Source organism: Fringilla coelebs (genome assembly GCF_963513975.1).
Source record: "Fringilla coelebs genome assembly, chromosome: 1".
In the NCBI taxonomy this organism is placed as follows: Eukaryota; Metazoa; Chordata; class Aves; order Passeriformes; family Fringillidae; genus Fringilla; species Fringilla coelebs.
Window position 1 is genome coordinate 22,421,994 of NC_140028.1, and position 23,676 is coordinate 22,445,669.

The window sequence follows — 23,676 nt, forward strand, 5'->3', positions numbered from 1 at the left end:
TTTTTAACCAGCTGGTTCCATAAGTTTGTAAATAGAAGGCACAACTGCACAGTTCAAGCTTTAAAACTTGAAATTTTTCCTTACTGTAATCTCAAAATAGTTTCATCCCTTTTGTCTTTTCTTCTTTATCCTCTTATTATGCTTATAAAAATATATGTCTACCTTTTATAAGCAAAACCTAAATTTTTGTATTGCATGGTTACATGCTGTCCTTGAACTCTTAAATTGTTGTTCACAAACTAAAAAAACACCTTAATTCCCCAATATAAGCTTTTCAGGCTCTTATTTACAGGCACAGAAAAAAAATAGCAGGCCATACATTCTAAAAAGTGTACAACTTGTACATGGTCATATCACTAAATCATTCACAATAAAGGCATCAAAACCATCAGAAGGTAACAATTTTTAAATTAAAGTAAGACTTGCCTTTACATATGGGGGGCATGTGTAATTTTTGACTTTTGCATTACTCTCTTACGCTTTCTGACTAGCTGAGGCTTGACAGCAACAAGCCAAGTTGGCTGTTGGAGAGCGCCCAGCGCCCAGTACCTGGTGCAGAATCCGCTCTCGGCGCGCGCGCCCGTGGGCACCGCCACGCTCTGCCTCGCCAGCTCCGCGCTGACCACGGCCGGGAGGCTCCACAGCTGGCGGCTGCCGGTGCTGCCGAAGCTCAGCACCAGGCGCCTGTCCCCCAGGGACGCCCCCGCCGCCGAGGCACCCGGCTCCCACTGCAGGTCCCAGCAGGGCACGGCGCTCGGCGCCTCGGCGCAGCCTGCCCCGGCCGGGCCGACGCTGAACACCGTGCTGTCGGGGCAGTGGAAGTCCTGGAAATGAAAAAGGGGGTGGTAGCATGGTATGCTGGCTCCTAAAAGGAGGTTTATTCATGTTGATTTTGCACAGAACACTCTCAAGTAGCCCATGATCACAACTAACTAAAGGTTGCACTAAGAGCGTTGCATTAAAGGATACTTGGCCAAATCCTGCCTTTGGGTACAGGTTTGCAGCACAGCTATCGGGGGGTCCTGAGCAAGCAGCTCCAGGGGCAGATGTCTCTGCCCATGCTGAGGGGTTTGGAACTAGATGATCTTTAAGGTTCCTTTTAACCCAAGCCTTTCTGTGATTTTCTAATTCTGTGATCTACAGTCAGCTCTCAGTAGCACAACATAGCTCTATCAAAATCAAGTTACATTCCTGTAACACAAATGTGTGAACAAAATCCATGTAGGGTTACAAAAATAAGAATGGATTTTAGCCTCAGCATTCTCCCAATTCCCTATATTTAGATTGCCACAAAATGTGCAATGCGCAACCGTAGATACCGATGTGAAGAAAACTAAAGCAGAAAGAAAACAATACAGAAACAGGAACTTTAAAAATTTGTTCATCTGCCAGCTCTTCTATTAAGTTGGACCCTAAGAATTCTTTCCACATATTTTACTATAAATGTAATCTTCAATAAATATGTAGAAATGGTTGATTAAAATATATTGACCATGCATACATTTTAGTTCCTGCAAGCTAGTCCTTAAATATTCTGTGAGATTATTAGAAAACTGATATTCACAATTTCATGCAGTCTATGAAATACATAAACTTTGGGCACATCTCTAGTTCTGCAGCTTTGCTCAGATAACTGGAATCTTCCCAAAAGGATAACAAAAAGTTTTCAGCTTGCCAGGCCAATATACCTCTTTTACACACAAACTCAGTAAAAATTCTGAGAACATTTTCAACAGCTACTACGGATTACGCTGCCTATTTTACTGAAATGGCCATTAGTGCCTGAACAGATGGAGAACAGGCAGAACTAATTCTGCAATGTGCAAGAATTTGCTGCTTGCACAGATTTCTGAGCACAGTTAATTACTGGAGTTGAATTTACCCAGGATTCAGTATTCTAAATGATATAAATTACTTTATGATTATTATGTCTAAAGATTTTCGTTCCAAGGTCTGCTATATACAGCTCATCTAAACACAACTACAGATACAAACAACCATTTTCCATAGATGACAAACAAAAACAGTATCTACAGTGCTTTACCTCTTCTCCTGAGTGGGATTTGGAAATAAAAAGCTGTGGCCTATAGTAGATTTGATATGATGTATCATTGATTATTGTCGTCTTATCTTCTATCTGTAGAATTTGTATACCTTGTCGAACCATGGAAGAAATGCAGAATTCACACAACTGTAAGGTAATAAAATTATGATGAAATGAAAATTGTGATGAAGTCACACAAAACCACAAAAGGTAGTGAAATGTAGCAGTAGAGGTGCTGTTCTCTTTCTAATCAAAGAAATCCTCTCTATATTCATGCACTTCGTAACTGGAGCCACATCATGTACTTTTGAAGTTGCATCTGTCAATGTTATCCAAACAAGATTGAAAATTCATTAATTCTTTTTCCAGGAGATACTGTATTATCTTTATGGGTTGCACAGTATGTTTTTGGCAATCTAATTATTTAAATTATATTTCATACATTGTTTATACTCTCTTTATGTTGGACATATATTAACATAATTAGGGAGAAGCTTTCACACTGCATACATTTGATTGTTTTATCTGCTATATGACTTTGTTTTTACATGATAAAGTTACAAATCATTATAATTTTCTTCTAACCTTTTGATGACCTGGAAAAGCACCAAGCTTAATTTCAGCTTCAACGAAACCTTCTTCATCCAATGTCACTACTTCCCCATTATCGGCATCCTTCCATTTTGGAGAGGTCACATTATGAACCAGTTTAATTGCCACTGATTTGTGCACAGTATTGGTGTTTGCCCAGTATATTCCAACCTGAAAAGCTTCCTGCAAGTGATAAAAGGACTGATCGTCAGTGGTTCACAATTTGATACATTTCTACTAGACTTCTAAATGCAGTTTCCAGTAGGCAGTGAATACAATTTCTTGCCCTTCTCCCTCTGATTCTTCCTATGTAGTACAAGGAAAGATGAAACTACAAGGTGGATAAGGAACTGATCCTCACAGGGGATCAAGGCCATAGTCTACGCTGAGATGTGTTACTAGGCAGACCTTTTGTTTACTAATAGACATACATGGGGGGGAAAGAGATGAAGAGAAAGAAAAAGAATAAAGAGGAACTATCAGATTGCTCAACTGGAATTAAGAAGCTACTGTGTCAAATCACCTTAAATATTTCAAAACCAAAGAATATCAGAGTTATAATTTAAAAAAATGTGCTGAGATGTGTTACTAGGCAGACCTTTTGTTTACTAATAGACATACATGGGGGGGAAAGAAATGAAGAGAAAGAAAAAGAATAAAGAGGAACTATCAGATTGCTCTACTGGAATTAAGAAGCTACTGTGTCAAATCACCTTAAATATTTCAAAACTAAAGAATATCAGAGTTATAATTAAATAAAAAAATGTGCATGGCCAAGACATGTGGGAAGATCTGTTACTGAATTAAGGAAGGGAGGCATTCTAAAAAAAATCTTCCTCTATTGTAAATCATTCTGTGTCATTATCAACTTCTCTTGGTAACATTAAAACCTATGAAATAACATTACATAAAGTGCTCTCAAACCAAATATGCCTTTCAGGCTGGCAATTTTGCTACTGTGGTCAACAATTTCTCAAGTGACATGCTGGCACAAAGTCTTTACTTGGCCTTTACAGCAACCTTTGTGGGATGCTACTTTACAGCCACGTTGCAGATTCTTTGGTTGAACTGAGAGGAAGGGGAAAAGGCTGCTGATGGAACGAAGGCCTTCTTCCTACAGTGTCTTGTGGACAATTTTTAAGTATGCATCTTTAGGATGCTGTTTTTCAAACACTGCTACCAAGTATGTTGTGCTACCCACTCGGTGACTCAGTCAGTGTGGTGAATTCCTATTATTGCTAGTCCTCATCATATGACTAACAGACAAACAGACACAGTAACTGGAAATTCTTCAGTACCATTCTTCAGAATCAGTGTGTTTAGCAGACCCGTGCCTGCTAATGTGAATGGCATAGTTACCTCGAAGTTGGGAGGTATAATTACTTTCCCACTAGGTACTTGAAGAAGAATCTTCTCTCCTTCAAACAGCCAGAGGTCCCACTTGGACTGATTGATAAGCAAAGCCCAGGGCAGGAGTTCAATCAGCAGAGTTCTCACACAGGGTTTCCACACTGACAGCTTTACCCGCATTGGACTATCCCATTGGGAGAGCTGCTCATTGCTGTCAAAAACAAATAAACAAAAACTTCAAGTCAAAGGAATAATGAATTCAAGATTACAAATGCTAAGGTGTCTTTTTCAGAAATTTGCAAGGCTTTTCTGGTTGTGAGATAGAAAAACTTCTTACCTTATCATTCTGGAACACACTGAGATGCTGTCAGAAAGATCTAGACAGGTATAGGCTATAAAGGCATAGTTTTAACTCCACAAGCTCAGCCTGAATTTAGTCAATTAATAAATGGCTTAACAAAGTTACCACTGTCTTACAGAGCTAAACCTGTGACTTTTGTAGTCATCAAATCACATTTCCTTTTTGTTTCCCCAACAACTACTTCTACAGCAACTCCCTGTTTCTCTACTGAAACAAACAGCAGCTGAATAAACAACAGCCTCTAGAGCTGCAATAAAGAAAGTGCATTCACAAAAAAAAAAGGTTCCATTTTTAAAAAATCCATACTGATGCAATCTTCTCAGTGTAAACAAGGGCAGCCCTGAGGCTGACCTAATTTTTTTCCCCACTGGGCACAGATTCTGCAGTTTACATGCAGGAATTATGTAACTGCTGAAAATATATTCAATGTTCATCACATACAGTCTTCCAGAATGTGGTTTCAGTTTATTTGGAAAGGCAATGCAACAGTCACAAAGAAGGTTTAGCAAGGAATTACCTGTCTGAATCCTTCCTATTATAAGGCCATGCAGGCTGGGGAGGACTGGCAATGCCATAGAACTCGGAGAGCACTTGGTTGACGTTGCCATCCAGATTGGATTTACTTGCTATCTGTTTAATTAGAGTGGTTGAGATAGGGACTGCACACTCTGATGGATCATCTTCTTCCCTGTCATTGAAAACAAACTCAGTCACAACAAGATCAAGCATTAGCATTAACATTTTCTCTCCTGAGGCTTCCCAAGTGTACCAGCAAGAACACTCTCATGGTAATCGTGGATGAATCAAGTTATGATGTCCAACAAGTTCTTAAGAATTTATTGACATGATGGATTTTTTACCATCCTGTAATGACCCTAAAACCTTTTTAGTATTCTCAAGAAACATTTCAAGATAATTCAGGAATGTATTTTTTAAAACCCAAGAATATGGACTGTTTAATGAAACAAGTGCCAGTGTTCTTAGGATAGCTATACCAAATTTAATATTTCCTCCAATATAATCTCAGCTACATATGCTTGTTCAGTCAAAGCCCTTCTGGGCATGGCACACTTTCGGAAAAAAATGCAGAAGAAGTTCAAGTGTAAATTATCCTTTCTTTTCCATACAAATGAACCATTTTCAAGGAAAATGACTATTTTACCTGGCTTGAAAAGTCAGGTGGTGTGTAAGATCAGGTTCTATATTTTGCAGTGCTTTCTCTTGTCCTTTCCCTGGAATTACTTGTGTTTCATTCAGTCCCAGGCTTCTTTTCTCTATATGTAAGATAATAGGGTCTGGAAGATGGCTCCTTACAATGAAAAGAGGGCTGAAAACAATCTACAAAAAGAAAAAAATACACCAATTTTATTTCAGTATTACAACCATTGAAACAAACTACTGATAAATGTTTACAGTGGGTCATTCTGACCATTTATTATATGACACATAAGGCATGAACATTTAGATTTCAGAAACATTAAATGTACTTACTAATCGCTGTTGCACATGCGAGTTGGGTTCTAAAGTCAAAACTGTGCACCACACATATGTAATTGAACTCTTTGAAGATGGAACCTGTTTGCAGAAAGATCAGCATTACACTGACATTATTCAGGATGATAACATTCACTATTTAATTATATCAAGCAGAAGTCCAAATGTGAAGTGCTCAGTTCTCTTAGCCATTTTTAATACTCTATTCCATATACCCATTTCCCATCGTACCTGAATGACAGTGCTGTGTTCTGTGTGTTTAGAACTCAGACAGACATCTTGGGACCATTCTTCATCTCCTGTAGATTTCACGCTCAACTCAGTGAGCTCATTGTTTTCCAGGATATATGAAGGCAATTTCTGCTTGGCTGCAAGGCAGTTGATGTGTTCTTTAACAACAGCCTGTCCATCTTGACTAATGTAATGCTGAACCACTTTCAGTTCAATACTTTCAGAAAGGTAACTACAGACTGTCTGTCTTCCACAGATTAGGATCTAAAACACACAAGAAATACAGCTCTTATGTAAACAATTGTGAAAAAAAGAAGTCAAAATTGAATTAGAGAGTGAAAACCTGTAGAAGAATAATCTCCCTGCTTTAGTTTCCCCAAGCACTGCTGAAGGCAGTGACTGGTAAAACATTATTTTTATTGGCCAAATGTACGTCCAATTTCATAGAAAACTAGGCATTAAAATTCTTGAAATATTGCAAAGGCAGTATCCACGCTTGAAAGAAACACGTATCCACTTTCCTTCCCACTGAACTCAGCAGTACTGCCCATGGCTGACAGTTCTGGTTTGGATTTTAAGAGTTCTGTGATGGTCTCTGAATGTTCAGACATTTCTGAACAGTCACAGGGATGTACTTCAGAAAGGTTTCTACAGATACCTCACATTCCCATCACAAGCCAATGACCCAGAGCTTTCACAGTATGTCTGCCGTTTTAAATCTTTGAATTTCATTAAATGACCGTAGCTGTTTCTGTATTTAAGTGCACACACCTAGAAAATGATCAGATTAGACTCAGCATTGCTGCTGTCCATCATGCATGAACTATTTACTGTAGAGATGTACCTGAATTTTTCCAAGCTATACCAGGGAACACCATTCCACGTGTACCCTCGCTGTACAACCATCATCATTTCTTTTTTCATGACACACACACACCACAGCTACAGCCCACCACATGAAATCTCAGCAGGGCCTTCAGTGACACCAGGCACTGCTCCTGTCTGGTCAGCTGTACTGTTGCTGTGCAGTACAGCTCTGCCACATCCATGAGCTGAGCATGTTCTGCCCACCACATGCTCTGGCTTCTGCCAATGCACGCAGAATGGCTGCAGTGCTATTACACATCTCTTTGTAAAGATAGTAAAGGGGAAGTTACTGCACAGCAGCTGATTTTCAAATGTTAATCTGGTAATTCTTTTACTTTAAAAAACATGTAAGCCTGAATTACTACCCAGAATATATTATGAACAGTTTCTTAAAAAGAAATTAAGAGAAAAATCTGTTTCTAGAGAGCTTAAAACATGCAAGAGATTATGTAACTTAGCACTGTCAGAACTTATGAACCACGCAAAGGGATGTTTACTGGAGCATATAAAATACATGCTGGTAACTGAGCTTTTAAATGCTAAGATCGACACCAAAGTGAAGAAAAAGGTTGTAAAAATTCCCCAAAATAGACCCAAAAGACTGCTATACTTGTTTTTTGCAGATCCCAGTAGGAGAGAATAAATAACAAAGTGACTAATTCATGAATAGGCAACAGTTTAAATTACTCATGTTATTTTTTCCTAACTGGATCAAATCCTTACTTGCTTCTGCACTCCGCTGAGCTGCTGAACCTTGATAATGAGGGATGCTGTCCGGCCCTTGTACTGAATGGTGCGAATGAAGGTCCCTGTATTGTCCACACTGAATGGCTCAGACCACCGCCAGTTTCCCCAGCCTTCAATACAGATGTGTAACAGCTGGAAAGAAAGAAATTACTACTTCAATACATAACCGGGAAAAAAAAGTGCCTTGCAGTAGGATATAAATTCCCATGACAGAGAAATATTCTTGGTTTGAAACCTCAGCAATGCTAAGCACACCAGTTGTCTGAATGATCCATTCAGTCTGTAATTCTGTGATTTCAGACACAATCAGAAGAAGCAACAATACCATAAAATGGCTTTGAATCATGCATTTCTATAAATTATCTGCTTTAACATCCAGGCACACAACTGTTCACAAAAGAAAGGGCAAGTAGACTAGAGAGCATAAAACAGGAAATAAGAGATTTTCTTCACTGCCTTTGAAATTGTTCTAGAAGCCCATTCTATTACCAGCAAGGTGATATGGAACAAAGGTCCATGCCAGATTTTTTGCCTTCAGAACAAAACAGAAAATTACAAATACCCTTCCCTTCGAAAATAAAGAGGGACTTGTACAGCTTGCATATATGTGTCTGTTAAATGCAGAATGTGGTATATTGCTGAGAGATGGGAAACATTTCATTTCTTACACAAATGTGGTGGTAAGTTCAAGCTTGACTGCATGAGAAGAAATTTAACTGCGTAATTATACTCCCTATGTGATTCATTCCGGAAAAGGAGTGGCTTTTTTCCAGTTTAACTTAAATCACTTCCAGAGCAATACAGTCTTTCATCATTTGAAGAGCCTTTCATCCATTTACCCACCATACGCACTTACCTCTGTCCCATGGAGATTCTTTAAGCCAGAGTAGTGAAAATTGGTACTGTTCCATGTAGGTCAATGAAGTTACATAAATTTACACCAGCTGAAGATCTGGCTATTTAGCTCTGTATAGATCTTTTGTGGCTGTGCAAACTTAAGGATGTGAGTTATATATAAGGGATCAAAGCAATAAGCATTCTGGGTAAAATTTATTCTTTGCAGAGGGCCAGCACAGAGCCTAAGCATCACTTAAGTTCTTTAAAACAGTCATATGAAGGCCTTGTGGGAGTTCTCTCTTGAGGGTTGAATTTCACTCTGATTTTGGACATCTGTCATTAATTAATTTAAGTAATTGAGAACAGGATCAGGCCCAAAGATTGATTATTTACACTAGCAAAAACTGAAACTTGTAAATAGTGTGTTCTTCCATGATTTGTTTCCAGAAAGAGCTAGCACTCACCATGGGTCTGGTCAGTTGGACTTAGTGAAGGGCTGGATGTTGGGGTTTCCTTCATTGTTTTAAGAAACAACCACAGCAATAACTTTCAAAGATATTACAACTCGGTAGCCTGTTTGCAATTTGTGGTATCCTCAGCACAAGTTACACACAGAACAATAACATCCATTCAGTGGGTGGCTTTTGAATTTGCAAGAGTGATGACTGCTGCATTCAGATTCAGATGAGTTTTATGCTGGAAGCACAAAGGCTGATACGTGCCCGTGTGTGCAAGGACAGGCATCTGGATGTGCACAAGGTTATGTTGAGGGAGGCTGTACACTAGGATAGCCAAACTCATAAACAAACATGTCACTTTGATTCTGAAGCATTAGTTAAAGAAAAGGAAAAAGAAAACAACAAGAAAAATCCAACTGCAGTGGCTGGAATCTGTTCAGTTTCTCACAGAGGCAGCTGGGAATAAATCTCATCACATATGAAAATTAGGAGAAACACGAAAACTGTTTACTTTGGAGAGAATGGTAGCTGGAAATGACAGCCAAATAATGAGAAAAGGTACTTAAGTGGTCAGCCTCAGCTAGCAGGCCCACAAAACACTGTGTGCTCCAAAGACAGACGTCATGTAAATGCCATAATTGACAATTAGTAATTACATGTAGCTACAACACTAGGATGTCTCCCACCCTGTATAAACAGCTTTGCTCACGAGTTGAACGTTCCCAAGGAACATGCTGTCAGCTTTCCCTGAGCAATCATTAGCTCCCAAATGCTACCTTACTAATTTTCTGCGTAGTGATTAGTCTGCATTTAACTTCAAGATTCAGAAAGAAAAATAAAGAAGAGCTATTATAATCTATTGGCATTTTCTTATTTAACAAACATGCAATTTGCATACTGGTAAACATGAAGGATACAGCCTTCATAATTTACTTTAAAGATCTCTAATATATTTGTATTAATGACCTAACAGTACAAGAATTGGGTGCTGTGTAAGTTTACTTCTGAGCCAAAAGTAAAGTTTACTTTTGCATTCCATAAAAACAAAAAAAAAAGGATCTCTGAATGATTATATAAGTGTGAGATTTCTGGAAAAGATGGCTAGAAATAATCAGCAAATGACACAAAATGATGTGGCAGAAGCATATGGCAAGAAATAAAAATGGCAGTGATTTAAAGAACTAAGTAATCAGACATTAGCATAATTTTAGCCGAAAACAGATTTACACATTCACAGAATTTTCTAAATTGGAAGAGACTCACAAGGATCATCAAGTCCAGGTCTTAAGTGAATGGCCCATACAGGGATTAAACCCAGAACCTTAGTGTTATTTGCACCTCACTGTGACCAAACAGGTATCAAAGTGACCTGATACTAAAGATTTGCAACAATTGTCATTTACTCTTTCGTTGATCAAGCTTTATGCTAATTCTGAGAATTTATTAGAGACTCTGTTCAAAAAAGTTCAATGAATTTAGCTAGGTATGGGACATATATTAGGAGAAAAGAGAATTCATTGCATTAAGATACAAAAAAAGAGACTTCAAAGCATTCTAAGAAATACAATCCATTGATAAGCAAAAATTTGTAGCTTAGAGAGAATTTACACAGACTATCTATTGTATATGTGAAGATAGGCACTCATTCGTGTAAATATTTAATTTCTGCATTTTCTGTTGGGCAAATATACCAGCAGATAACCCAAGGAGTTTTGTTTTGACTAGACTTGGCTGGGGCTTGGATTTGTAATTCTTAGCCATTATGGATTTCTGTTTTGAGAGGAACAGAAATTACTTCAAGGAAGGCAGATTAAGATGACATTGCTCTTACTTGAGCAATTGGCTAGAAAAGCTTTATCTTTAAAATAATGTCTTTATCATGCTTCTTCACAGAATGTTTCTATGTGCTCCTCAAATGTACTTAGGTTTTCAGCTAGATGTGCGAGTGAAAGATATGATCTGAGTAAAAAAAGCTGTGTGTCATATGACAAAGCATGAGGACTAAAATGGGGGATTAAAAGTGAGACTAAGAATTCAGCCTGTCCAGAAAAGGCATCCATTTCCAGCTGTATAAGTAATTTAAAGCTTGAGCCCTCAAAATGCTTAGTGATGCAAATGGTGAATCTACTTTGCTTGTAGATTCACCAGATTTAACTTGGTTTCACCAAGGTTCTTTAGACTGTATTTGCCTTCTAAGTGAAACTAGAAAAAGTTTTTTTTTGGGGGAAACAAGGGTAATTGCTATGAATTCTGAGAGTTTGGGAAGAATCAGGTGAGGACCTGGTAAATGGTGTGGGAGCAGCTGTTATTTTAAAAGATAGAAGACAGTAAAATAAATGCTGTGACAACGCAGCAGCATGGAGGAAATGTAGCTCTGGAGATGGGAGCTGAATTCTAAGACTTGAAGCTAAAGAAATTTTTAATTGAAAAATTAAAGGAGAAGCTTGATTGATATTTTTTACTCTGTTTTCACAATACAAAGAGGCTCTGGACTAGGATTAGGATTCACAATAATAAAACCAACTCATATTTGGAAGAACAGTGAATGAAATATTTATTCTGCACTTTATCAGCTGCAGTGGCTACCAAAACAGCTTGAACTTCACTTTGGCTTCATTTTCTCAAGTGATCTCTCTGGGAGATCTGGCCAGTTCTATGCCATTGGCCCTTGTAGGACAGAAAGCCAGTACAGAGCATGGAAAAAGGCAATTTCCATCACCCCCATGCTGGCTAGTAGAAAAAAGGTCACACTTGGCAGATAAACTCTGACCCTGGCGGCTCCTGGAGATGTTGTGAACCTCAACATTACCTGCAAAGCAGACCTGAACACAAACTCACCCTACACACTGCAAAAAAGTCTTTTGGTTAAGGGACAGTAACCAAATTATAAACGTTCATGGATAATATTAACCCTTATCTGCCCCAGATATTATCTAGAAATACAATTACATGTAGTACAGTATGAGCATTGACTTAGAATGCAGGACCCCCCAAAAAAGCAATAGTACTCTTCTCACCATGTGAACAGTATAAAATAACATACAGCTTTTTTTGCCTGATGTTGTTCTCTAATGACCTGGGCAGGATTCTGTAAAGTACAAGAGACTGTTCAGAGAACCTGTAACATTCCTAAAGAGTAACATGGGAAAATATCCCAATAACAACTGATACATAAGTTACAGTTTCTAAGCTTGAAACCAGACTACTGCATATAATTTTTCACACTATATAGCCCAATATCTGAAAGAACAGCAACTTGGAAGTAAATAACAACAATGAATTGTGATCCTGCTGTAACATGAATCAAAATTTGGCTTCAGTCTTCTTTTTTGGTAGAACGAGGAGGAAGTTCTTATATAACAAATTTGTTATTTATAAAACTACAGTAGCCTTTAAAAAGTATGTTTATAAAATTAAGAATTTGTGTTCACAGACACACTATTTAAGATAAGAAAAATTTTAAATGTGTTCCAGTGAAGGTACTAATAATGTACTAACCAGTACTAATATCTACTCAAGAGTTTGTAAGGGTACGATAGAAAAATGATAGATATATTTTCCCTCAAATTCTATAAAGTAGCAATAAAATCACATGGTTTCAGACATATTTACTTACTTTGATAAGAAATACATTTTATTAATACCCACATTCTCATTGAAGTCATTGTCCAATTCAACATAGCAACAGATTTTTTATCCATTATATCTGCTTCTTCAAGTTAAAGATGATGAAAAGTGAAAATGTGTAACTGTTACTGTAACCCTGGAAGGAGACTACAGAAAGGTTTGAGAACTGCTACTTTCTTAAAACTTCTACTATGCAACATTATGTTTTGCATAGAAAGCACACAAATGAACTTTAATCCATCACTCTGTGCTTCCTCAGAGGACTCTGCTGAAGTTTGAGTGTAGGGAAAACAACTAGTAATAACTAGCACATTATAGCCAATTTCTGCTGTCTGTTCATAAGCAATCTCTGCAGAATACATTCAGGGGACTCTCACATGGATATCTGGTTTTTACATTTGCTGTGATCCCTAGTGGGACCCTCCAATTGCCTACTGTCTTGCAAGACAGAATTCCTTAACTCTGAGTAAATTACTAGGAAGATCTGATCTCTTCTAACTTCAGAGTTTCACCCTATGTATCATATGCTCCAGTTCATCTAAAAAACACAGCTGTCTTGGAGACAAACATAACTTTTGATGTAACTGGGGCCCATCCCACAAAACAATGTGAAGATCAAGATAAGGAGTGCAGACTTGATCCAATAATAATGTAGGAGCCAGTGTTGTCTGTAGAGCACAGGAATGATGTATCTTCTCTTCCCTTTTAATGATATCTAACAGACCTCTAACTTTCATTAAAATCTGCAGAAGGAACTCACAAAATCTGGCAGCTTTAGATAGAATTGCTTAAAGCCTCAAATACCATCAGTTCTGGACCTACCCCAACTCTGAAAGGGACTATACAGTTGGGGGTGTCTTATCCCTAAGGGGGGGCCAAAACCTCGTGAAATCTGAGGAAAATGTGGGGGGGATGGAGTGGCAGAGAAGAGTGAGCATCAGACCTCAGACTTATTACTGAAATCTTAGCCAAAGTAGTGAGACTTGCAGGAATCAGAGTGAAAGTTAAAAGGGAAAGGTTAGGGTTCCCTGAAATGTAAAGGATCCAGGCAGGGAAAAAATGAAGGAAGCAAGGAGCTTTAAGTTAAGCCAAACAGTTGGAGGGACACCATCAAGAGCTGATAAATCCAAATCCTTGGTATGCTATAGCTGTTTTCGTAACATAAAAAAGTTGAATTTTTAAAAATTTTAGCCAATAGTTTCATTAATAATAAAATTAATTCTAAATGTAAAAAAATCATTATAAAACTATCTGCTAAAATATATATTTTATGTGTATATATATTTAATTGTGTTAAATAATTTAAATGGGCAATTACCGCATCTCTAGTCTTCATTAGCAAAAGAAAAATGGAGAATTTTATTGATGTGAATGTAGAAGAAATACAATCCTTTAAAAACTATTTATTTTCATTTAACTGAACTGCCTTGCCATACTAAAAAAACATTTTGCAGAGGTTAAATAAAGTATTTCATGGCAACCGCTGCTTCTTAGTGCCTGTGTAACAAGAAACATGAGCCAGCCAAAGTTGTGCAAGTTGGTTTTCTTTCCCAGTAAGAGAATGTGGTATCTAAGACCTTGTCCTAACTCATTTTATCCCCAAGAGTAAGTCAAGTAAGTCAAGTATGAACTAATGCCTGGAGGGAAGTCCCTGACTCCAGAAGTATGGATTATTTCACATTTATCTTACAATCTGCTCTCAGAGTTCTTAAAATTCACTAACTTGGCAAGTCAGGAATTATCATGAGAAATGAAATAATTTCATAACTATGAAGTCATCTAGCATTCCATGAATATGACACTCAGAGGGTTTGTCCTTGCTTGGGCATTATTCTGACCTTTGGATAACAAGCTGCTAGATAGTTTTGCATGGAAACAATTAGAAAAGTGCCACAGTATAACAGGGACAACCTGATGTCTCGGTTGAGTTGTTGTTTTCATTTCAAGGATTTGTATGAATCATTAAAAAAAAGTACATGACAACAATTGTAATAATATTTAAACAAACTTTTTTTGTATGATTTAAAATGACAAGGGATTGTAGTGGTTAAATGAACTGCCATTCTGAATGCTGTATTTACAATGGACTCCTATTGGCAAATGAATAGGCTTGTAGGGGAATGCCAAGGTTCTCTCTTTACAAGACCTTTATAAAGAAAATTTGGTTCTATCTCAACTGTGTGTAGAAAGCCTGTGCTCCCATACAGTTTCAGTGAAATTACCTCAGTGCTGTTTTTTAATCTCTAAATTTTCCAGCAAGACATGGCTGTTAAAAATGTTAAGAGAGCAGAAATCGTGTTGAAATTATTCCAGAGTTTGGGACAAGGGAAGTAGAACCTCCCTACTAGAAGAGCCTGCTGGCCAGCAGTGTGGCTGAGTCAGGAGTCAGCTGTTAGCTTTGCCATCTCCTGGGACACGGGAATCCATCATGACACTCCTGACTTTTTATCAGCCCAACTCTCCAGCGAATCTAAATCTGATCAGAGCAAAACAGAATGGGGAAACCCTTTGACATCACCAACTGTTAGCTGAAGAATGAATATCTGAAAAATGAATCTGAAGCTCCTACTGTCACCTCACCCACTCCCTTATGCGTGATTTGAGCTTCTGATGGACTTTTCCACCTTTCATCCTGCACTATTGTTTTTTATTTAATAAGAAACTTGCACAGTCGCCATGAAAATGGAATGTTTTGCACTGCTCAAGTCTGTGACTGAAAGCACAGTGTAAGTTTCCCAGGTGTTAGATGTCTAATGCCATTTATTCTGATGGTGGTTTTTAGCAGTTCAGTTGCAACTAAGAGAAAGTATCAGTAATGAGCTGTCCTTTTAATTCTTCAACTTTTCACTTGCTTGAGATAATCTTCATTTTTAAAACTCCTTCCAGTTTGAACCATTACTAAATATACACCATGCTCAGAACTACACCTTTAGTAGGTCTATCTAAAATGAGGATTCTCACAACTGAATAATTTTATGCAAGTAACCAGAAAATGAATGTAAGAATTTTTTAAGAGGAAAGCCTTACTTAGTTCTAGGTTTATTTACATTATTTTAAATATTTCCTTCTTCTTCTTCCATGTATTTCTGAAAGTGATAATTAGTTATGAGTTATAGGTTACACTTAGTTAGCTTTCTTTCTCCCTCACACAACCAAGGGGAATTACAACCACTGTAATCCTATGTCACCTGATGAGTGGGGATCTTGTCCCACACTCTGACACGTGCCCAGCTGCACAGAGCACAGTCACCACTTGGTTTGGTCACCTGTGGGATGGGACAGCACGGGCGTTTTGTGTGTATGAGAAAATGTGTCCTTTTAAAACATGGAAAGGGACATAGAGTACTCCAGAGTCTCCAAAGGCCTCTCTCTGTCACTATGACACCAGCACACACGTTTTATAACAGCTCCTCTGGTGCTGGGCTCAGATGGTCCTTTATGAGCTTGGCTTCCTCTTAACTTACGCCCTGACTTCAGTGTCAACTGCAATTGTTTACTCTGGCAGATTTTGCTCTGCACAGATTACCACATTCATGTAAAATTCAGTAGTTTTGCATATCCATCAGCTGACATGTGAATGAAAACCACAGTAAATTTGCCATCTCTGCCTCCCAGTGTAACTTGAAACTTGTCAGCAGTGAAAGTGGGCACAACTTCTGTTTAGAATTACAATTCAAAATTTGCCTTTTTTCTCACATGCTAAGACTGGTATTTCCTCGGGCTCTAGAGGAGTTAGGAACTCCCATTCACTCCATTCCTCCTAGGACCTGTTAAAATTTTAGTCATTTTTCAGGGCAGGACTACTGCTCAGCAAATGGGGTGGCACAGCTCTGTAGTTTCATACTCAGCAGGAGCTGGGTATATACTAAAGAAAAGAGAAGAAATGGGTTTGCTGTTTCACAAACACTTTTTAAATTAGATTTAAGTTCTTGTCCTGTCTTGAACAAAGACGAGAAGTCTATTTTTTACTACTTCCCAAGTGTTGGTCTCCTCTCCCAAGTAACAAGTAACAGGACAAGAGGAAATGGGCCTCAAGTTATGCCAGGAAGGGTTAGATGGATATCTGGAAAAGGTGCTTCATGGTAAGGGTTCTCAAACATTGGAACAGGCTGCCCAGGGAATGGCTGAGTCACCATCCCTGAAAGTCTTTTAAAGATGTGGCACTATAGGGACATGGTTTAGTGGTAGACTTGGCAGTATTGGGTTGGACTCAATTTTAAAGGTCTTTCCAACTTAAATGATTCTATAGTTTCACTGAAATACTTCCTGTTGATAGTTTAAAAGTTTTTTTATTTCAGTTTCAGTGTTTATCCTTAAAAACAAAAAATCCAATAACCCAGAAACTGTATTATTTAAACTACATAAGTGGGGTGTTTCTGACAATTTCAAATCTTTTCTAAGGCAAGCACTAAGTTGAGAGCTTTGTCCAGTTTGACCCTCTTCTGCAAACAATTTCAGTGAACAGATGCTTCTGGTAAAAACAACTGGTTAAAAAAATTCCCCAAATCTCTAATGTACATCTCAGGAAACACGGATCACTTAGTTATAGAAACCTGGCAAGCTGTCTTTCCTTTTTTCAGAAGCCTCACACAACTGCTTTGTTTTACAAAAAGTGCACATCCAGTTCTACCCTTGAGCAACTTTTAAAGACTTCTGGCTTTCCTCACACTTTGTTTACCTTTTCTCTGTGTTGCTGCCCCAGTGTGTGACTCCTGAAGGAACTGGAGCTTTAGAGATGGTTGAGACCACAGAGAAAACCGAAGAATCAGTGCATGAAGCCAGCAGCAGCTTTGGCAAAGGCTGTTTCTGACATACCTGCGGGGACTTGTGCGAGCGCCAGCTGTACTGGTGACTGTGGAGAGTAGCCAGCAGAATATTCTCATCAGTATCCACCTGGCCAAACCTCAGCGTCTCTTGGGTGTCATTACAGATCACAAAATGGCTGAAGACAAACTCCTCTGCCTCGGGGCATCGGTTCTGAAAGGAAAGGGATGGGAAAGCCAGGAAGAATCAATGTCAGTTGCAGGACATTTGGCAGCTGCCTGCCCAGTGGCGACTGCTACAACACAGAAATGCAACATCTCTTCCCTTAGCTTTGGCCCCATAGTAATCTCTGCAAAATCTAGTTTCTGTGCTGACAAAATATATCCCAAGATTTAAATATTTTACTTTATGTTTCTGTAATGTAAATCTTAAAGATTTAAAACTACAATAAAACTACCTTTTCGAATTTGGGTAAACAACTTCAACAACATTAAATTCAGTAGGAAATGAGGTTACATAGGGCAGACAGGGTAGAACAGCCTGAGAGAGAGGAATGCAGAGGTTTCTCAGTGTTTGACAACTGAACTCTCAGGCCAATAGGTTTACAGTTCCTGTTCCCCAGCTTCTGCTTCTACTTTGAAATATTGCTGTGGATCAGCTCTTTCCTGATACCACATCACTTGAAAAGACAACAAAGGAAAAAAAGGAGACGAGTAGATTATTTTCACAGCTCCATGAGGCTAGTTTGGAAATGTATCATGCCATTTAATAGGAAAAAAAATATTAGATTTTACAATATATTTTCTCCAGCATCTTTCCATCCCTCTCTTGCTGCTTTTCATCTGGCTGCTTGTCACTCTGTTGGCACAATGAGACTATATGATAGTCATAAAAACTGCCACAGCTACAGGTCTTCTACCCCTGAAGGCACAAGCTATAATCCCCTGTACGGGAGAGGTCAAAGTGTGACTGACAATTTGATTTGGAGATCATCTCTCATATATTTCTGCCCTACTCATGAGTGGGCTGGCATCTTCCCCTTACAAGCAACTATCTAGCAACTGCAACAATTACTCAAAGAAACCAACATTTGGATATGTCTTTATGCAATTTAATGGTTCTAACACAAAATATTAATCTTCTTGTCGCTTTTGTTACCTCTTACTGACCCCTCTTTCCTAGCACACTGTTAGGATGATATTTTTCTGTTGGTTGTCTCCCTCTTCACAACACAGCTAAGCTACTCGTTTCTCATCCTTTCTTCCCATGACATTTTCTTAACTTATGGAACCTCCATGGATTTTGAGAGCTGATTCTGCTTCCCCTTCTTGCACTCTCAGTGGACCTTTTAAATGGATGTTACAAAGCTAGCACCTTCCCTGCCTCTAATCATATGGATCCCTTAGCTCTTTGATAACAATGTGCCTGGAAGCCTGCAGAAATTCAGAGATCAAACCAGAGGGAGAGAAATATTTCCTCAGATCCCTATGCAGCCTTAGTTACCCTTGAAAACCAGTCTGGTGCATTGCTTGTAGCACATTACTGGGTGATGCACATGGAAGTTTTTCTGAGAAGTGAAGCGTGTGAGGTATGTCCAGTTTAGCATCCTTGAATGCATGTTCACTACTGGCTTCTCCAGAAGAACCCAAGGTGAATCTACAGGATGTCTGGGGCTAGAAGGGACCTCTGGAGGCCAACAAGTCCAATGCTCCTATTAAAGCAGGTTCACCTGGAGCAAGCTGCACAGGATCCCAGACAGGCAGCTTTTAAATAACTCCAAAGAAGGAGACCCCACAACCTCCCTGGGCAATCTGCTCCAGTGACTGGTCACCCTCACAGTTAAGATGTTTTTCATGATGCTCAGCTAGAATTTCCTGTGTTTTAGTTAGTGTCTGTTGCCTCTTTGTCCTTAATCAAGGCAGTTTGTAATTCCTTTTGTAACTGAATGTCAGAATGATTGCCTGGGAGTGTTTGTGCAAATACTATTCACCCTAGGAATATTTTAGCATGAGAAAATTCAGATTAGAACTTCTTCCCAAATCTCATCACTTCTTCTGCATAACATCAGGTATCTTTTGTGAAACAGGAGCCAGGTGAGCATAACCAAAACTGCACTTCTTCTAAGCAGCAAAACTCTTTATAGAGCAGTATGTCTGTATCACATTCAGTAGCAGATCTGAGTGTGCTAAAGGCTGACATTTACAGTGAGTGCAGAGTTTATTTTGGCATTTTCTAGTGAAGGATCTATGATTTTTTACTGTCAAGCTGCCATACCCACATACCCATAAGTCTACCACAAATATATGTATTTTCCTGTTACAGCTTTGCAAAATGGTCTTTTTAAAAGGGAGGATTTACTATTCACAGAGCTCAGCATGTTGTTAGAGTCAAACCTATACACAACCCCAGGGGAATTTAGGAAAAGCTTTTTCTTTTCACTCCAATACATTTTCTTGTTGATACACAGAGATTGAAAGAACAATGCCATAAGATGATGAACTTCCTTCTTTTTACCTTAGTAGCTAACTTAGTGTCAAGTAAGTAAACACATACTGTAGGTTTTTGCATTTCCCAGAGGGAAAAGAGAATGCAGCGAGTTTTTGGCATGCATAGAACTTCTAACTTCTGCTTGGGGATTGTTATCCTATCAGGAATTATTAATACACTTGCACACATTTTGGGGCTGATGAATGACTGCCATTAATCATCAGTCTTGAAAGCTGGATTTGCTACTAGAATTCAATGCTTTTAACAACAACAGTTCTCAAAGTTAAGTGAAGAGGTATTTCAAGTGCCATTTTTTAATAGTTCCAAAGCTTTAACCAAGGAAACACCAAGATTTGCATAATAGGACATTGCTCTGTACTGCCAGGCTTGAAAGAAAGCTAATGATGCCTCCAGTCTTGATAACAACAGATGACTAAAGGAACAACAAGGAAGCTTGAGGATATTTTAGCTCAGTGTGGCAACTATGCACTGGACACCCATGCTTCTTTGTCCTTAGGGATCTGCATCAGCACCCTGTACCCACCACAGGCAACTGGATCCCACATTGCTGCTCAAGTCTGACAGTAGAAGCTTCTAGAGTAAGCAGAAAAGGGGAAAAAAAAAAGTCAGCAAAAGGATGGAGTGAAGACATTTTGGTATCTTGATTGATAAAAGAATGTCTAGAGAAACCAGGCACAATACAACCACCTAGAACCAGGCCATTTGTGTGCAATGATGCTGAAGGGCTGAATGATGACTCCAGGAGCTGAAAACACCTAAGTGTGGATTTGGAAAAAACCCTCTCTGAATTAAAACAGCGTATCAAAAGAATCAGCAAAAGATTAACAGCCTGAATCAGATACACATTAGGGTCAGTTCCTGGGGGACAATTTCCTGCCCCTCTTTAGATCATTTTTCAGCTGTTATTTTCTCTCAGAGAGGCCTGGAAAGTGTCTCTCCTTTATTGGTCTTTCAAATATTTTGTGAATTCTACGCAGAGAGGGGAAAAACATCCCACATAATACTAGTCACCAGACTTTTCCAGTCTCAGGACTTTTCCTTGTGTTTTAGCTCACAGCTATTTCAAAGCATTTCTGGATCTGGAAAAAACCCACACCATAAAAACCTAGGCCTCTTCATGTGCACAAAGTTATTTTCTTTGTGCTTCACAAGCTACCAAAGATTTGTGCAAGCTTTTTCTCTCCCTCTCATGTACACACAGACACACACACACACTATCACCCAGTAATGGTTTTTTTCACAGAAAATCTTTTGCAATTTGTCTCCCTTGAAGACTCTCTAAGAGAAAAGAACATTTTCCTCGGGATTCTTTAAACTTCACTCTCATAGCAATGTCCAGGTAGAAACCTTCTGTATCCTTTTCCCTTTGTTCTTTGTGCTTACTGTAGAAAGGTGGGGAAACCACTGCAATCACAGATGGCATTTCAACTGACCCCAGCTCATTAAGAAAAACTTATGCAACTGCCGACAGAAAGGTTAAGCACCACGCAGACCTTGAGGAAAAGAAGTTCTAGTGCTCTAAAACAGGTTTAAACCAGGAGCTTTTCTAACTTCTGAGGAGTTTGGGAAAAGAGCTGCAATGCTTGGTTTATGTGAGACCACAAAGGAAAAGCTTTTTCCCAGAAATAACACTTTGTACCACACCTGGAGAGCTGTTTTCTCAGCTGACCTCTGTCTCTAGATATCTCAAAACAATAAGGCTGTAAAACAATTCATGAAGGCTTAAATGACCAAATAAAGGGAAAAAAATACCACGCGCTCCACCAATGTATGTTCACAGAAAACATGCATTTGATGTCTCACTTGATAGTGTCTGTGTTATTATTAAATAATAAAACTAAATAATAAAAGTAATAACAATATTGAAGTTCCTTGCCCAGGTATTTAATTATTAAACCCATTACTCTAGCTTTGTATTTAGATGTGCATTAGCCAGTTACTGCTTGTAGTTAAACAGGGATTTCAGATTAGACAGTGAAAAATGTCAGAAGGGGAAACTGTTTTTAAAAAGTGCTAATCCTCTCAGATTTTCAGCATGTGACTTAGAAGTATTAAGCCTGGTATTTTTTAGGCTTAATGTACTTTCAAAATGCTCACCATTACTTAATTAAAAAAACCCCACCAACAAAAAAAAACCCATCAAAAATAACAACAACAAAAATCAGTCCATATCTAGGAAACAAAGACACTGACAGAGGCTCTGTTAATTCTGAACTCCTGACCTAAAGGTGCATGGCCAAATTGTTTCATGCTTCATCTGTCTGTCTACTGACTCCAACATCACTTGTTGCAGATTTTAATCCAGTAAAAAATATGTGGAGAATTCAAATAACCCTTCTCGGTTATTAAATTCATGATTCTAGCTGAAGCATTTATACTGCATTTTGTGTGAACAGCAGACATCAAACAATGCTTATTACTGGGAAATGTATTTCCTCCCTGTTCAGGGCATGCCAACCCCTCAAACTGGAGGGAAAGTCACATAAAAAAACCTCTTGGCAACAATTAATTTAATAAGCTATTTTGAACCCACTTGTGTGTTAACTGTTCCCTAATTTCAAAGCGATGCAAGTTTTTAATCTCAAATACTCTGGGCTAGATACCCACCACATCAGAACATGGTGGCAAGTACCCCTGACATGAGGGGAAACGAGAAAATTACAGCAACAATTACAGAATTATATCCTCCTGTGGCTCATGTTAACATTGCCAAATCCATGTATAAATCAGTACCAACTATTCATAGAATGTACCTGTCAGCAATATACCATGCGACATATGGCTCTACTTAATCAAATATACAATTCCATTTTTTTCAACTCAAAATATTCCTTCAAGGCACAGAGTAGTCAGTCAGTCATTCACACTGTGATGTGGTTTAAAACATTTAAATATTTATGCACCATATTTTATTTATATGTATAGCTATGTCTGAGAGATCTTTTTTCCCCCATCCTAAGAGGAAACTGACCTTTCTGAAGGCCATTTTGCAGTAGTTGCCACACATGTCTTAGATGAGGGACTAGTACTAAGTCAGAAATATTTTGGGTTTAAACAGCCTACAAGGACTCTCTTATACTTTCTATGTTTGTTTTTTATTAAAAGCATTGTTCAAAATATGACAAAAAACAGAAATTGGAGCTACAAAGATTTTTGTTCACATTGATATTTGAGCCAGCTGTGAAGATTTAAATCACACTAGATCTTGTTTTATGAATGTCCTTTTGCAACAAGAAAACCATGGAATGCCCTTAAAAAAGAATTTTTTGATATAAAACAGATGTTTTATCCTTTTTTGGGGGCTTTGTTATTGTAGTGCCATGATAGGTAATTAATTCCCAGGCTCCACATAGGTCTTCAGGCAGATGAAGAGAATGATTTGATTTCAATGCTATAGTGGAGTCAGGGAATTACAGGCCTTTGAGGGGTCATTGCAGAAGCAAGTTTCTTATACTGGGACTGGCTTCAGCCATTAATGCTGCTTGCACAGAATGTAATGTGAAACTAGTGTTGAACTTCAATAAGGATGGAAGTAGTAGCTGGAAACAATATGCGCTGTTGCTCAGACTGAGTTGAGCTGATGTATCATGAAAAGGCATTCACCTTTTCATAAATTAATGGATTATTTTGCATTTCAAGACTGGGGTTTTGATTATTCTGATATGAATCCATGTAGTTTCACTGAAATCTGGGCCATTCTGGCTACATTTACCTTTACATACTTTTTTCCTAATTTTCATTGCTATCGCAGAATTAATGTTTATTAGGAAAAAACAATTTCATCATAAGTTAGGGCT

General features: G+C 38.4%; 1 protein-coding gene across 1 annotated transcript in view; it reads right to left on the minus strand.

Moving 5' to 3' along the window:
- The window catches only part of VPS13B (vacuolar protein sorting 13 homolog B), a 430,474-nt gene that overhangs the window by 29,718 nt on the left and 377,080 nt on the right, over nucleotides 1-23,676 (minus strand). Inside the window, 10 exon segments of the mRNA XM_084211579.1 lie at nucleotides 550-824; nucleotides 2,045-2,191; nucleotides 2,630-2,818; nucleotides 3,995-4,196; nucleotides 4,864-5,034; nucleotides 5,509-5,684; nucleotides 5,838-5,921; nucleotides 6,072-6,335; nucleotides 7,662-7,817; nucleotides 17,423-17,584. Of these exon segments, the coding sequence (XP_084067705.1) occupies nucleotides 550-824; nucleotides 2,045-2,191; nucleotides 2,630-2,818; nucleotides 3,995-4,196; nucleotides 4,864-5,034; nucleotides 5,509-5,684; nucleotides 5,838-5,921; nucleotides 6,072-6,335; nucleotides 7,662-7,817; nucleotides 17,423-17,584 (1,826 nt within the window).